The 17,307-nt window shown below is 48.3% G+C and overlaps 1 protein-coding gene across 1 annotated transcript; it reads right to left on the bottom strand.

Annotated features, from left to right (window-relative positions):
• Window positions 1–4,980: 4,980 nt before the first annotated feature.
• LBH (LBH regulator of WNT signaling pathway) lies at window positions 4,981–16,960 on the bottom strand. Its single transcript, XM_080616063.1, has 3 exons — window positions 16,790–16,960; window positions 15,955–16,057; window positions 4,981–7,415 (listed from the first exon to the last, which is right to left on the bottom strand). The coding sequence occupies exons 1-3, from the start codon at window positions 16,813–16,815 to the stop codon at window positions 7,212–7,214; spliced, it is 333 nt and encodes a 110-aa protein (XP_080472189.1). The 5' UTR covers window positions 16,816–16,960; the 3' UTR covers window positions 4,981–7,211.
• Between the last annotated feature and the right edge of the window lie 347 nt (window positions 16,961–17,307).

Below are 17,307 nucleotides of genomic sequence, written 5' to 3'. Positions count from 1 at the left end.
ATGCCCCCTCTGCATTCTCCTATTGCAAGGGTATCCCAAATCCCATTAGCTGGATCATTACCAGGTGAAACCCACCCATTCAGTGTCAAAAGTGCTTAAAAGGCTGTGGAGGGTAAAGCAAGCCACCCAGCTCCATCCAGCTCCCCTCCACCCCGAGGGACCCAGAGGTGCTGCCACACCAGCCACCAAACAGGCACTGTTTTACCCTGGGGAAATCCCAGCACAGCTCTTTCTGAAGCAGGGGCTGGTCTTCACTCCCACAGCCAGCATCCAAAGGAGCCTTGACAGCCACGGTGCTGGCAGCAACCACAGTGGAAAAGAGTCGTCAGACACTGCTCAGGAAGGCTTGTGCTTGACAAATATTTGTGGAGCTGATTGCAACCCGCCCGGCTCATGCTTCTGAATGCAGAGAACCTGTTGGGAAGAGTTTAAACCTCTCTAATACAGCCACCCTTCTTCCCTCCCCAGCACAGCTGGAGAAAGCTGCAGTCCTGGGCTGTCTCCTCAAGGAGCACAGCGGGAGCAGGGTATTACATGGCAGTGACCATGCTGGGATTCTATTCCCATGTTTTCCCTTGCATTGATCCCCACCATTGCAGGCCATGACCAAAGGCATCAGCCGATGCAACCCCAGGGGAGCTGCCTCACTGTAGCTCCATCTCCGCAGCTCACGGCAGAGCTGTTGGCTCGCAGCAGGTATGGCAGGGTACCATGCACACCAGTGTGTGTGCCCATGAAGGCAGAAAAGTTTGGGAGAGAGGTACTTAGTGGCAGGACGCACTCTGGGAGTCATGAAGCAGGAAATACCTGGGCTCCTGAGCTGGCTGAGGGCAAGAATAAAGAAGGAAGCAATGAAAATAAAAGCCAAGCTGCTGTGACATTTTCATGCTTGGCTTCTGACATCCTCTCCCTCTCGTACACTTGACTTCCTTGCTTATTTTTATCAGATGAAGCTGATGGTCGCTGCTACGGTAACCCTGTGTGGTTACAGCTCTGGCAGTGAACAAGTGCTCAAACGCATGTTTCGTTTGCGGCTTCCCACCCCGCTCAGTCTTCTCACCTCTCAAGGCTCTCAAAATAGAGTGTTTGACTCTGTTACGCCTTAGTTGTGAACACCGCCTGTCGTGATGGGCTGGGGTTCACCTCTCCAGGCTCTGCTCACTTGGCCCACCAGCCACTGCTGTCTTTCGTCTCTCCTTGACCTACCTTTGCTGTCTTTGGTGGGTGAAGTACAGGTCTCTGACCTAAGTACAGGGCTGGGGTTTTTGTTTTGATGTGGAAAAAGCACAAAACAACTCTCCTGGAGCTGATAATGTGGGTTGGGGGAAAAATCTCTTCATCTACAGGATAAAGTCTGATTGGAAAAAGCAACAAAAACTTACTTCTCTTGCCTTGAGCCTACTCAAGGGCTTCCCACCATCCTTAGGTAGTGATGACCCATATCTGGGTGGTACCAGAGCCTCATCAGTGGATTTATATGTGCTCTAGTCCTACCAAAGACATTTCTGTTGATGGTGTTTCACAAGGTCATTGTACTTGAAGACATTTTCAGGCCCTGTAGTCCTTCTCCAGCTGGTCTGTCTCCAGTTCTGGCACCCAAACTGCACCAAGGTATGACAAGCACCTACGCCAGGATTTCAGCTCGTGCTGTGACCATTGGCACAGCATGACAGAGCAGAGCCCCACTCATCCCTTCCTCCAGGTGAGCTTCCATCGAGTGAACATTTGGAGCTGTGGAGGGGACTGAGTGCACCCTGGCTGCCCTTTGGGCATGAAACCATTGACCTTCAGCAGGGCAGCCCCGCACTATTGCACCTTACAACCCACCACTATTGCACCTTACAACCCCATCCCATCCTCCTCCCCTTTCTGCCCATAGGCTCTTCCTCATTTAACAATGGCTCTCCTTTTCTCCAGCTCTGCTCATCACCACCTGCACACACAGTCCTGGGCATCTCCTGGCTGAAGCAGGTTTCTCTGCATTCGGTTCCTCTCTAGGTGTTGAGCCTGAAACCTCTTCCCTCCACCTCCTAGGAGCAATGCTCACAAACTTTCATTTTTGTTAAGACCAGCTGGAGCTTACTCCAGCGGAGCTGCTTTCCAGCCGGCCTTGCACTGCCTTTCAAAGGTGAATGATAGCTGTAGCTGTAGGGAGGAGATGCCTTTTTAACCAGAGTGGCTGAAAAGCCAAAGCCACTGTTCTATCGGGGCTGATGGCATCTGGGAGGACCTGGGCAGAGCTGCAGTTCAAGGGAGACCCCATGCCTTTGTATGCAGCCCTCCTGTGCAGGTACCAACCTGATCCACCCTCTATCCCAGCTTCTCACCAGGAGACCCTGAAGCACAGCAGTGATGATCTTGCAGCAAGATGGGCAGACATGGATTTGCAACATGGTCCTGGAAGCACGAACGCATTTACATGGATGCCACTGACTGGGGGGGAATTTGGATGCGTGCATAACTAAACGCTGCAGTGCTTCTCTCAGGTCCTGGCATTTCCTCTCCTAAAACCGCTCTTTTTCTGTCCAAACATACACAAAAAGGCATCATTTGAACCATGAAACACCCAGAGCTTTTTTCCTCAAGCAAGGATTTAGGGATAACAATTGCTCATGTACACAGACACATTTGGGGCCCATGACTGCTCTTCGAGAGCTCAGAGCAAATGCATTACAGGCCATTGCTCCTCACTCCCTTGGTTTGTTACAGGTGACTAGGCTAGCATTTGGGGGGTTGTGTTCTGATTTTGATTGTGCTTAAAGGCATCTCAAAGCAGATCAACATGACAGGGATGAAACTCCATGTCCTCAGCTCCTGGGAGCTTCCTACAGGTGCTAAAAGGGGAAGGAGACAGCTCACCTGGAAGGCAGTGTTGTTCTTTTGTTGCTTGCAATGAGGAGGAGTGTGGTTTCACCAGAGCAGGAATCAGATCTACACTAAAAGGACATGTACCCAGGGGTGGCTGCTCCCCATATACAGCACTGGTGGTGAATTATCTTTGTGCTCATGGACAAAGGCTCTTTCTGCCTCGCTGTGCCCAAACATATGCAAAGCCAGATGCCAACAGCTCATCAGCAGCATGCTTCAAGTGACTATGCATTGACAAAGCCAACCACAAGTGGATACACACCAATAACAATAAATGAAGTATTTGAGAGACTGAACTCAGGCTGAACTAAGCAGGGCAGCAGTGCACAGCTTGCTCTGTCATCAGTTGCAAATAGAGGGCAAAGCTTTGAGGAGGACAAACGCCTCAAGTTTAAGTAAGAGCCAGGAAAAGAATCATTGTTCCATGTACAAAGAAAGGTCCTTATGCCACCCAGCAAGTTCTTGGGATGACTCAGGGACACCCATTCAGCAACAAGCCCATTTTCATCTGCTGATGCCAGTCCATTGGCCATAACAGCTAGAGCAGGGGACCAGGAAAGAGCCCCTTTCCCCATCACTCTACACCAGCACACCCCACCACTCCACTCATCCAACAAAGACCCCCAGGTACAGTGAGCCTGCTCAAAGCCATCCTTTCTGCTCCAACCCCGAAACAGCATGATGCATCAGGAAACAACAAGCGGCTTCATTCTGACATGAGCCTGAAAAACCTGTTCGTGTGAAGCACATTGCAGACAATGTCAATTCATTTGCAGTTTCCACAACCAGTGCTGTATTTTAATCAGAAACTTTCTGGGGCAGGATTAAATATCTTCACTCATTTCAGACCGGTGCTTCATCTGGGAAATGTTGCAGCAGCTTCTACAAGTAAATACATACCTAAGAAGAGGAAGAATCAAGGCATCTTAGCTAAAGGTTGAAGGAGAGGCAAGCTTCAATATTGCATTTATGATGTGGTCTAGAACATCCATGGGAGTTGAGCATTATACAATCAATCTTTGAACTGTGAGGCTCATGTTAAGCATTATCTCAAATCAAGCATTATCTCAAATCAAGCATTAAATCTGAGGGTCATTAGTTAGTGTATTTAAACCAGTCTCACGTAAACATAATGCCCTAACCTCAATCCAGCTTGTTTGCATATGTAAGATTAGAGTCTGTTACTTGCTAAATCACAGGAACTTCTGTCCACGTATCTGAAAGATGGGGCATTCCAGGGCATCTGCTTCCCATTGCCTGGTTTCAGTGGAAAATTTAATCCCATTAAGTGGACAATGTGAGCTACTGAATCCCAACAGGGTCAGATTTCCACATCCAGGACACTGCCTTGGTACCAAACAAGTTTAGAATCATACTCCAAAATGCCATTTCCTCCAGGCCTTCCTCCGGCAGCACTATGAGCCAAAGCACACAGCCATCGGCATGTGGCAAGATGCAACCAACTACTCAAGCAGAGTGGACCTGTAGACCCAAACCAGACAAAGCAGACAACCCCAGGTAGCTCAGCTGAAACCCTTACAGCACTCAGCATGGCAAGGCTTCTCTTCATGCTTGTTGCTCAGCACAAGCAGGGAATGTGCACAGGTACTGCATTAGTACTAAGAGCAGGTATGAATAACCTCGGCTCTCCATAACTTCCTGCTCTGAAAGGTTAGGTAAAGGGGTAGACATAGAATACAGATATATAGTTATAGATATAAACACAAATTTTCCAGATCCAGGATGGAGTACCACTTTTCTGCAGCCTTTCACCCAACAATAAGTAAGCAACTGTAGGAAGATAAAGGCAAAAAATGCTGCACCTCACCCTAAATTGATTTAAGCTTATAATCCCATGGGGCACGCTCTGAGCTCAGCCACATCCATGAAACAAGTGTCTCCAAGTTCACAGAACAGCCTCAACTGATAGACATGAGTCTATTCTGACATCTGCATTAGCCTTGCAAATCAGTACGCCCAGACCTCAAACACAAGGACTGGCCACTACCTGGAAGGTCAACCGTCCCAAACCCGCTTTGACAGTAAAGAACAGAGCCAGAATATTTGGAAAGCATTTTCAAACTTTATTTACAACTGTCACAGTGACAAAAATGTAGTTTGAAAAAAATGCTAGCTTCTCCCTGAGGCTCAAAAAGAATTACAGAAATATAGAATGTATATCATACAACAGGAGATTTACTGGAGTGCTTTGTTCTTTAGATACGTTCAACAACAAATAGAAATATACACAATACTTCCAAAAAAAGGATGCAGACAGAAATATGCAAGTCTTTAGGGCAGACAGCAGATCTAAAGTCCAAGGATTGCCATCTTGCTGCTGCCCATATGGTAATATCTTTGATATACAGCTTTGACTTGGTGGTACAGACAGTAGAGACCAATATAGAGTAACACTTAGAAGTAAGATGACTGGCTGGTATGCAGGTGTACAAGCTCATTCCAGTAAGACAGCAAGAACAAGTGTTACAGGTACAACAGCTGAATCCGTCACTAGAGAAAATGGTATCACCACATCATGACCATTGGGTGATCAACTGTCTACCAAGACAGGCAGGGAGCATGTATAACCGGGTCTGCGTTGCTGGACCGGAGACCAGCCGCACAGTAGGAACACTGAATTTCTCCTGCTTTGTGCTAACTCCTCTCCAAACTCCTATCTGCCCGAAACAGTTATGCAGAGCTGATAAATTATTGCCATTATGTTTAAAACACAAGCAAGACAAGACTAAAACAATCCTGCCAATACGTTAAAAGCAGTTCCCAACCCCACCAGCGTTTTACTACTCATGAGGTATTAAAAATACAAATACACACATGTTCAAATAGATTTTAAAAATGGAACCAGTTATAAGCAAAGGGGGGGGTGGCACTGGGATTATTATGAAAGTTTGGTTAAGGCCTTGACATTTCTTTTTCTCTTCCATGACTCTAGATTTGGTTTAGGTGGTACCTGTTCTGAACCTATCCCAAGACCAACTGGCTCCCAAGCTGGTCCCCAGAGCTGCAAGATCTCTTTCCAGCAAAGCAGCAGGTTACCCTGCCTGGCAGCAGACTGGCCTCCTCCCCAAACAGAGACAGATGACTTTTCCTTGAAGCAGGATATGGTGAAGAGGACACAACCACAGACTCTGCAAGCCACTCTGCAGCTCATGAATGTTTCCCTCTTGCTATGAAGCAAAACCACATCTTGTCTCAGGACACCCAGGCTAATCCTCTCCCAACAGAACCCTTCTACAAACCCCCCTTTCCCACTGGTGATCCACACTAGATCCAAGTGTTTCATCTTTGGATTACCTCAGGTCTGGCAGCGCTCCCCACTATGCACACCCCTACCAGCTTGTCCTACAGTGCAAAGCTGGGAGAGATCTCTCACCCCAGCTCTCTCAAGCACATTGACCAGCAAGCTGGAGACATGAAACGCTACAGCCTCATGGACACTAAGCTAAGGAAGCTTAACCTCCACTCTCTGGCTCTGGGAGCTGTACAAGATGAGACCAAAGCAGCCTCAGCCAATAGGAGAGGAAAATCTGAGGTGTTCAAACCTATGTGAGCTCTTGCTGCAGACAAAAGCATCTTTCCATCCGATGCGCGTTACCTCACACTAACCACCAGCAAGATAAACTAGGGCCTCGCAGTAGAGATGACAAGCAGCAGCCTAACATTACCCTGCAGATACAGCTGTTCAGCAACGAAGAGTCTAAAGGCAGAGGGGGAGAAAACAGCTTTGGGAAAAGTGGCTGGAAAACAGGCTCAACAGCAAGAGCAAGAAACCCAATTATTCCTAAGGATGCTCATGTTACCCTAGGAGGTGCCAAACTGGGGAGAGCTACAGGCCCCTCATCAGTTGGAGCCTTCAGCCATGCCTCACTACGGACATCCTTCCACCCCCCAACACACAAATGGAAGCTGTAAGAAAGGCAAATCTGAGGGATTACAGCTCTGTTCTCACACTTTTAGCTGGAGGCAGCTCCGGATCAAGCACTGCCACCTCTGGCTTTCCTCCCCCTCCCCGAGCTCCCCCCTCCAGCAGTCCCTCGCATGGTCACCCTCTGCCATGTGCTTGGAATTTCACTGCTGCCTCCACCTCAGAAAAATACAGATAATGATCTCGAGAACAGCAAACATTTCTCTGCGTTACTTCCTTCCTTCCTCAGGAGGTCTGGTGACACCGAGGGCTTCAGTTCTCAATACAGAGAATTACAAAATAACTAAGATCTCGCAGGTGCAAAGTTGAACTTGTCTTTTCCTTTAAAAAGACTTTCAAAAGAAGTGTGGCTCTTCCTTCAGAAGGGTGCAGTCCCTTGCCTTTCCTCTGATGCCATTTATTGCTCCTTGTTGTCCTTCTTTGCGTCTTCACAGTTCTCTTCTTCCTCCTCTTCCTCCTCCTCCTCCTGCACGAGAAACTCTTCGGGTGGCCATCTCAGCTCACCGCTCTCCACATCGCCCTCGGTCGGCTCCACCACGATCGAGGGCAGGCGGTCCTTCAGCTTACAGTAGCGGTCAAAGTCTGAGGGATCGGGGAAGATCTGAAAGAGCCAAGAAACAGTCTGTGAGAGGGGCTGCCTTCAAGCAGTCTTAGCCAAAACCCAACTCAAGACACTCTGGTTCCCAGGGCAGACTTGTCTGGGCACAAAGTAAACCACTGAGTGATGGAAAGACTCTTGAACTTGGAAATAAGCTTCTCTAATCTCTGAGTACTGGAAACGAGCGCTACCCAAGAGGCTTCCAAAGCACATGCTTGCTTGGATAGTGCTCAGCAAATAGGCATCTGCCCTTTTGGATATTTATCCAAACACACCTCACCCTCACCCACTGCTTCTGCATTAATGCTCATGAGTTTGCACACAGAGGTATCTCGATCAGACAATCCGAGATCTCATTTCCTGCTGCTGGTCAAGCTGCACAGAACAGGCTTGTGCTCCAGGCTCTGCTGCTAGAGGGGAGAGGAGGCACATGGCAACCCAGTGCTAGAGCAGTCCAGACCCTTGCAGCAAGGGCCTGCATCTGGTACCTCTCCAGAGCAACAGCACCAGACTGAAAGAAGTTCAGCCGCATTTTAGAGACAATTTTAGCAGTGTTCTGCATGCTACAGCTACCACACTTCAGCAAACTCAGCAGAAAGACACTCATTTTATGGATGCGTTGGAGACTGAACCATATTTCTTCAGGCAGGAGGTACCTGCAGCATAGTCAGCAATTATGCACTATATTGCTCACACAAGGAATGAGGACCCGTTATCTCCAGCACCCTGAGATGCAGAGAGCAGTACCTTACCCATTCCATTCAACATGGATGCACAAGCTTATACACTACAGCAGCACCAGAGCTCATACTTGCTGGCAGTGCCAACAGTATGCACACTTTGATTCTGAACTGAGGCAAAGACATGGGAACAGGAAAAACTGCCAACTGTGGTGTTAGCAGGAGCTTTGCGTGACTCAGATCACAATGTGAACTGAAGAGGTTGCTGGTACTTTTAAGGATGCCCTACTAGGGGAACAGCTTCAAACCCCAGCTCATCCAGAAGAGAACTCCTAGGTGACAAGAACCAATGGCCACATCAGAATCCCTGTGGTTGGTAACCAGAATATTAAACAATTACCACCTCTTTATTTTAAACAATTTTATCAGAGTGCCCATTTTGCATTACAAGCATCTTTAAACACCCCCAAGATAATGACAGAATGTGTTTTCCCCTCAAGGTTGCAGATGGGGTGAGGAGTCAAGCACTGTACTTTCCTTCAAACACCACCTGAATTCAAGCGAGCTGTAAGAGCATCTTTGCAGGGAACAGCACTACCAGCCTCAGGCATGCTGCACACAAGTACCTCAGTTTGAGAGCAAGATCTGATGTGCTTTGATCTTTGCGGTTCCAGTTACAATCAAGGAACCCTAAGCATTAACCATGAAGTATCATTCCCCTCATACCAACCATGCAGGTACCCACCACCTTGGTAAGCCCTGGCCCAAGCTCCAAAGTGGAACATCGCACCAACTTGTTCTTCAGCCTAGCAGCTAACAGCACCATTACGTCTTTGTCAGTATGTTCGGTGTTCTACTGTCCAGCTTCTTCCTTGCATCCAAAGCTTTGGGGCAACCAGGTTACCAACATGAGAAAGCCATTGGGGTTACTACTTAAGGTAGTCAGACAAGGTTAACTGAAGGAAACGCACAACTAGGGCTGTTCATGCACATCCATCTGGTCCTGGGCAAGGTGGTGCAGGAGCCCAGCTCCCACTGTACCACCCACCTTCCATATGCTTTTCAGGTGCACAAGAGCAAGGGAGGTCTTTGAGGGTGGCCATGTAAACATGAGCATTTACAGAATGAGCTACTTGCTATTAGTCACCCCCAGCACAACTGTTTCTGGGAGCTTTGTGGCTTCTGCTTGGCCAAACAAAGGCAGTTTCAGATATGCGGTGCATTACTGGAAGTTCAGTCAGTGGCTTTTAAGCATCAACTCATTATCTAAACTCAGGATAGGAAAAAAAATACCCTTGACATTACATGGTTTAGAAGGTTGCAATGGAAAAAAGAAGTGTGGTTCAGGAGGTTACATAAGCTGATAATGTCATGAAAATAGCCTCCTGTGCAAGAAAAACAGGAGTATAATAATTAAGCTAACCTTTGGCTGCTATCATTTTAAGCACATTAGGTCAAATTGGAGCAATTTCTTTGAAAATAGCCTGCCAGATTTTTTTCCAGAAACTAAGTAGCAGTCACTTCCTTATAAACAAATACCCACAAAACGTGGTGTGCAGCTCTTTTAATGCTGAAAAACCCCAGCACAATCTTATCTCAAACAGCTGCAGGACAGGCCGAACCCAAGAAGGTCAGGATTTTTTCCACTAAGTCATGCTTTTTTAATCGTCGAGGCAGCATGAAGTGAGATGTTGCAACTGCACTTTCAAGGGGTGTGGACGGTCAATGGAAAAACTACAACAAAGGCAGATTTCCTCACATGTGACAAGCAGGGTGTCATGGCAGGCCAAGCATCGGGACCAAAGAAAACAGGGCTTCAGATTAAGACTGAGCTGTACATCTGGGGAAGCCACATGGGAAAGTTAATTCAAACCGGCCTTCCCACTCACCCCAAAATAAGCTGCACTGCCAGACTACTAAAACAAGCAAGCACCAGCAGTGGCACGCTGCATTTGTTGGTCCCATATGCCTGATCTGATCCCACTCGAGATTTACACAATGGGAAGGAAAAACAACACCTTTGAAGCTTGCAGCAAGGTCCTCACTGGGAATGCAGCAGCTCAGCTCTGACCTGTGAGCTCTGCACCCTTCTGCACAGCACCCAAGACAGCTTGCCCAGCCAAGCCTGCCTATGAGCCTTTCTGCTCGCAGTACCCAGCTCATGCATGTGGGAGGAAGACTTTGCATCTCCCCACCACCCAAAGAGCCTAGCAGCAAGGGGTTAGCTTCTCCTTGTTCATCACAGGGAGACACCTTGCACACAAGTGAAGCGGATGCCTACCTCTAGCTGATCTGGTCACTTGATGGGGAAGACAAGTGACAGCCACCAACTGGTTGTGGAGGCTACCTAAAACCAAACTTAGCAGCAATTCAAAGACATCTTACACACCCCCTTGCATGGTGCAGCATGAGAGGCTGCAACTGCTTCTGCAGAGCTCCCCTTCTGTAGCTGAGCCCCAATTCCCAGCCCATGGAGAGATGCATTCAACACCTTTTGAGCCCAAAGAGGACATACATGCTCCTTCTCGCACTACTCAACACAAACAAAGGCCTCTCCAAATGGTGTCTTGGGAACCACTCTCCTCATGGACTGATCCAGGATCACCTACGAATCAACCAAACTCCTGCCTCGCAGCTGGAAAGGGCAGTGAAAAACAGAACTTGAAGCAGGCGCTTGAAATGATTTTAGATCATGTTTGCCTCCATTTCAGATGATCCAGCTCTACCCTTGAATGAAGCCTTGGCAACAAGAATGGAAAGTTTTCATTGCCCTAGGGAAGGCTTATACCCTCTTCTCAGCATTCACAGGGATGGAGAAACACCAAAAGCAGGAGAGATGTCAGACAGTTAAGAGGATTAGCTCAGCATTACGATAATCCAACTGACACTTGTAAATTCAAAACAACTTCCACATGTGTCCTCCATACCAACACCCATAGTTAAAATGCTTGTCTCCCCTCCTGCGGGGATGCAAACTATTTCAATTCTATTACAGGGAGACTAAAGCAATGAGATCTTTCCAAATTAAGTTACTGTATTGGGGGGGGGGGGGGGAAAAGCTTTGCTTCACTATGGTAATACTATCCCCAAGACTGAAAAGTCTATACTGAGAGGCGTACCACTTCAGGTACAGAATATGCCCCAATGTACACCTATCACTCACCCTTCCCAGTAAAAAAGAAGCTAAGTTTTGTGTCTCATCAGCAGTATCAAGCCAATATTCCACATCCCAGGTCATCAATTCAGCTCTCAAAATAAAACTTTACTGCCATTGAGAAGCATGGTAAGCTCACTTCAGGAAATACTTAAATCATCTCTCAGTGCCCTCTTTGGAGGAATTTTCCAGCTCTAACAGTGCTAATGCCTACATTTACTCACACAGCAGTCATGGCTCGAAACGAAGCTCCATTTAGTATACACACAGCAGCCTGTGACTCAGGTTTATGAACTATGACAACTCCCCAGTCACAGATTGTCCTATCTTGGGACACAGTGGCAAGGAAGCTTCACACATCACGGCAATTTTCCATCAGAGGAACAAGGTATCAAGCAGGGAGGAAAACACATGCACCGAGATGTAATGAGCTGCTGTCTTCTGTTTGCATTTCAGTGGAACGCTTTTTTTGCATAGCATAGCTGCTAACATGATGAGTTTTGGCTCTGTTTATCCCATATCCTGCTTCTGCCCTCATTTAACATCCCAGAGCCTGGAATACACATTGACTCAGTCTACTGATCTTGTCTAGTAACATGCACCGGATGTGCTGTGTGAGCAAGTAATCCTCAACTCGCTCTTTTTGCAGCCCAGTCTCAAGACCTTCCATAGTAGCAAGCACCAGCTCTATCAGAGGACTTCCCCTGCACAAATCAAGGCTGCACAGACACAAAGCACCTACAAGCAAGCAAGGCTATTAGAGGAAGCTCAATTTCCACCCTTTGCCATCAGCCCTGGATCAGTAACGTGTCAGTCCCACAGTTTAGGTTGGGGGGGATGTAGCAGATACAGTTGAACCCCTCAGCATCAAGCACCACAGCTGCTTGGGAAAGTCAGTGCTTCATAGGCACTGGTGAAGGTGTTGCATTCACCAAATTATTACTTCCCCACCAACAGAGACAACCCAAGCTTTCACCATAGACACCAGGTAGAGCATTAAGCCTATTTACCTAGATTCAGTCTGGCATGATTCACAGCTAACTGTAGCTGTGATTAACCTAGACAGATACCAGCACGATATGATCATGACCTAAAGAGCTCAAGCTCCCCATAACAACCAAACCCCAGCTGAAGGCATGAGGCAAGCTGAGCCTCCACCACAGGCCGATGTCCTAAAAGGGAACCTAAGGTCCCACAGGACCAGCAAGCCAGTCTGCAGCGAAGGAGCACACTCAACTCAAGACACAGCATTGACTCAAAATAAAGCACTCTGGGCATTAAAGTGATCTCAGTTGTGCTCAGACCTCGCTCCACTTCCAAGAAGCAAGGCAATCTCTTGACAACAGCTCCACGAAATGATGAATTCAGCCTTGGTTTCTGTAGCATCATTTGTGATGCTGTGCTATGGCAGCAGAGGACAAGCTGGCAGAGTGCTGAGGAGGCTTTTCAGAGAACAGGTATATCTAAGGGCTAGGAAATAGGAAACAGTAGATTAGCTCTGACTGACAGTGAATAGGACTCGGCTCAGTGGAGACTGCCAGGCAGGAAGCCCGTGAAGCCCTCCATAGGCACATCTGTTTGTAGCAGGGGCATCTTGAGCCATCAAGGAGTTTTTTGTTTAGTAAGTCCCATGGGAATTATGGGACATCTATTAAAGATCCAGAAATAGCTCTTCACTGCAGGCACAAGACCCAGCATGACATCATCTCTAAAGCTGCATCTTCTGTTTTGTCTATGCCACCTTGTTCAGAGATTAATGCCCCGATTTCACCATTCACTTCTGCTCAGGCTAAACCATCTTCAGGGGGCTCAGAGAGCAGCTTTACAGCACAAATACAGTAATAAAAGCTGCTTTACATAGATTTTCAAATTATCACATTAGCTTACAAACATTTTGCATATAAACTGGAAAAAGGCATTTCTATGCTGAGAAAGTGCATTTTGCAAGTGGAAACATACAAATTTCTAAGCCTACACACATATGACTTCTGCAGTCTGAGTTTTTTCACATCAGTGCTTAAAAAGCAGTGATGGGCAGCCCAACAAAGGCCAGGAAGCTTCACTGGGGCAAGGTGCACAGCTTCAGCTGATCTCTAGGCAGACACTCCAGACCATGGAGCAAAGGCAAAGGGGTAGAGAAGGCAGAAGGAAGAAGTTGACAAGCTAAGTCCCCTCCATAACCAGTGAGACAGACAGGAGCCCTGAAGTTCAGTGAACTCCACAAGACAGAGGAATCAGATTGCTGAAGCTTATACTTGGGGTATGAATTAGTTTCCTCAGTTTGCTTCCAAGTAAAGGCAAAACCACTTTGGAACAGTACTGCTGGTAGGACAAGTCTGTCTGTAGCAGATACTAATGTGCTTTATAGTTCCCACAAAGCTGCTGCCCATTTCCTCTGCTCCAGACAGTTTCATGTCTGTACATGGTGGCAGAAGCAGCCCCCAAGCTCACAGCTAGCATCTTATGGACCTCCCAGGCAGCCCGTGCTCTGCACAGCCTGAAGAGGGTATTCTGAACCTTGGTTTGAGGTCATCTCTGCAGCAAAGTAAATCCCAGTTCTACTACTTGAACAAGATAAACCTTCAAAACCAGAAGTTTGCCTCTCTCAGTTGTGGCTCCACTTTTTTGCCTCTCTTAGTCAGCCAAAGGCTGTTACACTCGCATCACAAGTACCCAACTGCAGATGAGCTGGGGAAGATGTTGCGGCTTAGAACAACAAGCCCCAGTGTAGGAGCAGTCATGCTCCATTAGCCCTGTCTGGTTTTAAGTTATTGCACTACAGCCCTCAGACTAGCATACAGTTTTCCATGTACCAAACTCTCTCCATGAGCAAGATGAAGCACAAAGTGCCAAAGTCTGAGGTAGAACAAAGAGGTTCACAATGCGATTTGTATCAGATTTGTCCTTGCTGTTTTAACTTGAGTTTTCAGCACTTTAAGGATGCTTTCAACTTTGATTTATATTGTGACATCCTCAGCCAGAGAAGAAAGGCGGGAGCCTGCTCCCCAATCCTCTTTACACTAATCTGATTTAGAGGCAGACCTTGTACACAGCCCACACACTGCTAGTACTTCTTCAGGATCATCCATTTCAACACCTCACCCATTCCTGCCATCAGTTTGGCTTACACCAAGGTGAAGCACCGACAGGCAGTCCCTAGCTATTGCAGGCATTTGAAAGCAGTCATCTATGATTCGACCACTATAGAGAAGAGATCCAGGATGCAAAAGCCCTGCATAGGTATGAGTTGCCAGCATTTATGACTCACATACCTTCATGTTCAGATGATCTACTCAAAACTGAACAGGCCTGTTCCCCAGTTGTCCCAAGCAGACTTATCAAGGTCATTAGCATCAGGGGAAAAACCTCGCTGAAGCAATCATTAGAACAAGCAGGGCACCTACATCCTTCTTCTCACAGGAAAATTTGTATAGGTAAATAGAGGCATTGACCTGACTGAGCTAAGCCTCTTCATAAGGTGACCATAAATGCATCCCATACAGGCTAGTTTGACTGCTTCAGGTTTAACAAACACTCTCATTGCTGTACAGTCCCTCTATAGGAAAGAAAGGCCATATGCTTTCCACTAACTCCAGCACTGAGGCACAGCACAGGTATAAATCAAACAACTTGCACTATCCAGATCCAGAATTCTGACCAAAAAAAGCAACACAGCCCCTCTTCCTCCCTATGGCTTTGGCTGGAGGCCCCAAAGTTCAGTTGATTTCATGCTTCAGCGCATTGTTTCTGCCTTGTATACTTGCATATTTACGTCTCAAAAATGAGCTACAATAGCATGCCTCATTTGAATGCACACTTAGAGCAACTGCCTCTGTGCAGGTTGTGTAACATCTGCAAATGAAGAGCCCTGCATCGGGATCTGCCAGTTAGGAGTCACCCAACACACAGACCAGATGCATGTCAACTGCACGCACACATCGCCTGTGTTAAATCCCATCAGCAAGTCTCCTGGAAGAACAGGAAAACATGGATCTAGTAGGCCAAGATGCACAACTTGCCCTTTGATTAACTACAAGCTAAGAAATTAAAAGTATATTGAGACTAAAGGATTAAGGCTCAAGCTAGTTTCTAAGACCACATCTTAACCCCACTCATTGATCTAGAGGTTAATAGCTAATGACATTGTTCAGAACTTTCAGAATGAATGCAGCTCATGCCTTCAGGCACTGCTATCTCCAGTGACATTTCAAGGTTTGTTTAGGCTGTCTCTGGGCTTTACCATATCTTCCAGAAGAGTGTTACCATCTCAAATAGGACCATGAATCTGGATAACCAAGAAACAGATCCAAAAATTCAAAGTGCCATATAAAGAACTCTCCCCTGCTCTAGGCAGGTCATCTGTATGCCATTCTGCAGATACCTCAAGAGTCCTCTCAGCCCAGTGAGCGGTGCAAACCCTTCTTTAACCCTTCCCCCTGTCTCCCACCGAGCCGCCATAAACACTGACTGTGTGGGGGCTCAATCCCTCTGGAAACAACCAAGTCCTTTGCCAGTCTGGTCTGATACCAAGTGATATTTTAGACAACCATCTACTGCCAAGCAAGCATTCCAGGATGTTAACTAGTTCTCACTACAGCAAAACCTGCGATGAGGTCAGGCTATGGAAAGGTACATTAGATCAAGTCTGCAGTCCAGCCCAAGCAATTCCATAGGGGATTACTGCCTAAAAAGCTGGCAAAGCATTTACCTGATACGACAGGCCGTCCTTGCGGGGGCTTAGCCCAATCTCATCCATAGCTGGGGTGTTCATCATCACTTCAGTCATTTCAGCTGATCTCAGATAATCAGAGCTAGAAACAAAAGACAGTATTCAAGTGCTCTGAAGGGCTCCAGGAGAACCAAGCAAGATTTAAGTAGCATCGTGATAGAAAAGCAAGCAGCAGAGGCTGTGGCAGCCTCTTTCTGGACTCCTTTTTCCTGCCCCCTTTAAAAGGGAGTGCAAAATCTCAGTACCTCGCAAACCAGCGCTACCCCCCGCCCATGGGAGCATCTCCCTGGCTTGCTCCCCAAGAACAAACCCCCGAGAACCCCTCGGGAGGCTTCCGGAGCAGGGCTTCACTTCTCCACTTCCTCCAGCTCTGCCCCCTAAGGGGGAGAAGTAAAAAAAACCACTCAATAAAGTGCGAGCGCTGCGGGGGTTGGTCTTTTTCTCCCCTTTCTTTCCAAGCTGCTGTGTTTTAGCTCCCGCTGACTTATTTTACAACCTCCGGGACTTCCCACACCAGCGGCTCGCACGGCGCCAATTCCAGCGCTGTTTTTCCAGCCTTAATGGCATTCCCAGCTCGAGAAAGTGAAGCGAATTCCCACAGATCGCGGTTCCTCCGGTGCGGCTCATCCCGCCGCGGACACCTCTTTTTTCCCCGCTCTCAGGAAAACACTTTCCAGGACCTCATCCCGGGAAGACGGGGCTCCCCTTCCAGCCCCCCCACGCCACAGCAGCGGCCCGCAACCCCCCCCTCCCCCCCCCCCCGAGCCCCTGTGCGGGAAGCGCTTGGTACCGATTAACCAAGTGTTGCACTCACCAGGGCAGGGGGCACAGCACAGACATGAAGTCCTGGCGGAGGCTGCCCCGCGCCCTCGGGGGTGGGGGGTGCGGGAGGCGCGACCCCGCAATCAGCGCGGTGCACACGGACGCTGCGGGACGATCGCTGCGAAGCGGTGCCCGATACTACTCAACCCGGCCGCTGCTGCCGCCCGTCTGAGCCCCGCGACTGCTGCCGCGCGGCCTTAAATGGCTCCGGGGGGCGGAGCCTGGCCCGAGTCTCCGCCCCCAGGCTTGACGTCAACATTTTCATGAATGGCTTCGGCGCGTCCTGCCGCCTACAGGGGTGTTGGGGTGAGGGGCACGTGCCTCACGAGCGGGAGGTGGTGGCGGCGGCGCGCTCGGCTCGGCCCGGCTCGGCCGCTCTCGGTGCCGAGAGGAGGGTACCTCATTGGGGTGCCGGGGGGGATGCCCCGAGTATCGCCCCGAGCATCGCCCATGCCCGGTTCTGAATGCAGGGGATGGCAGGGCACAAAGCCGGGCGGCTCCGGCACAGGC

The sequence above is a fragment of the Psittacula echo genome (assembly GCF_963264785.1).
Source record: "Psittacula echo genome assembly, chromosome: 4".
NCBI classification, from domain to species: Eukaryota; Metazoa; Chordata; class Aves; order Psittaciformes; family Psittacidae; genus Psittacula; species Psittacula echo.
Note: the sequence above shows the minus strand (reverse complement) of the source record. Positions and strands in the feature narration are given on the sequence as shown.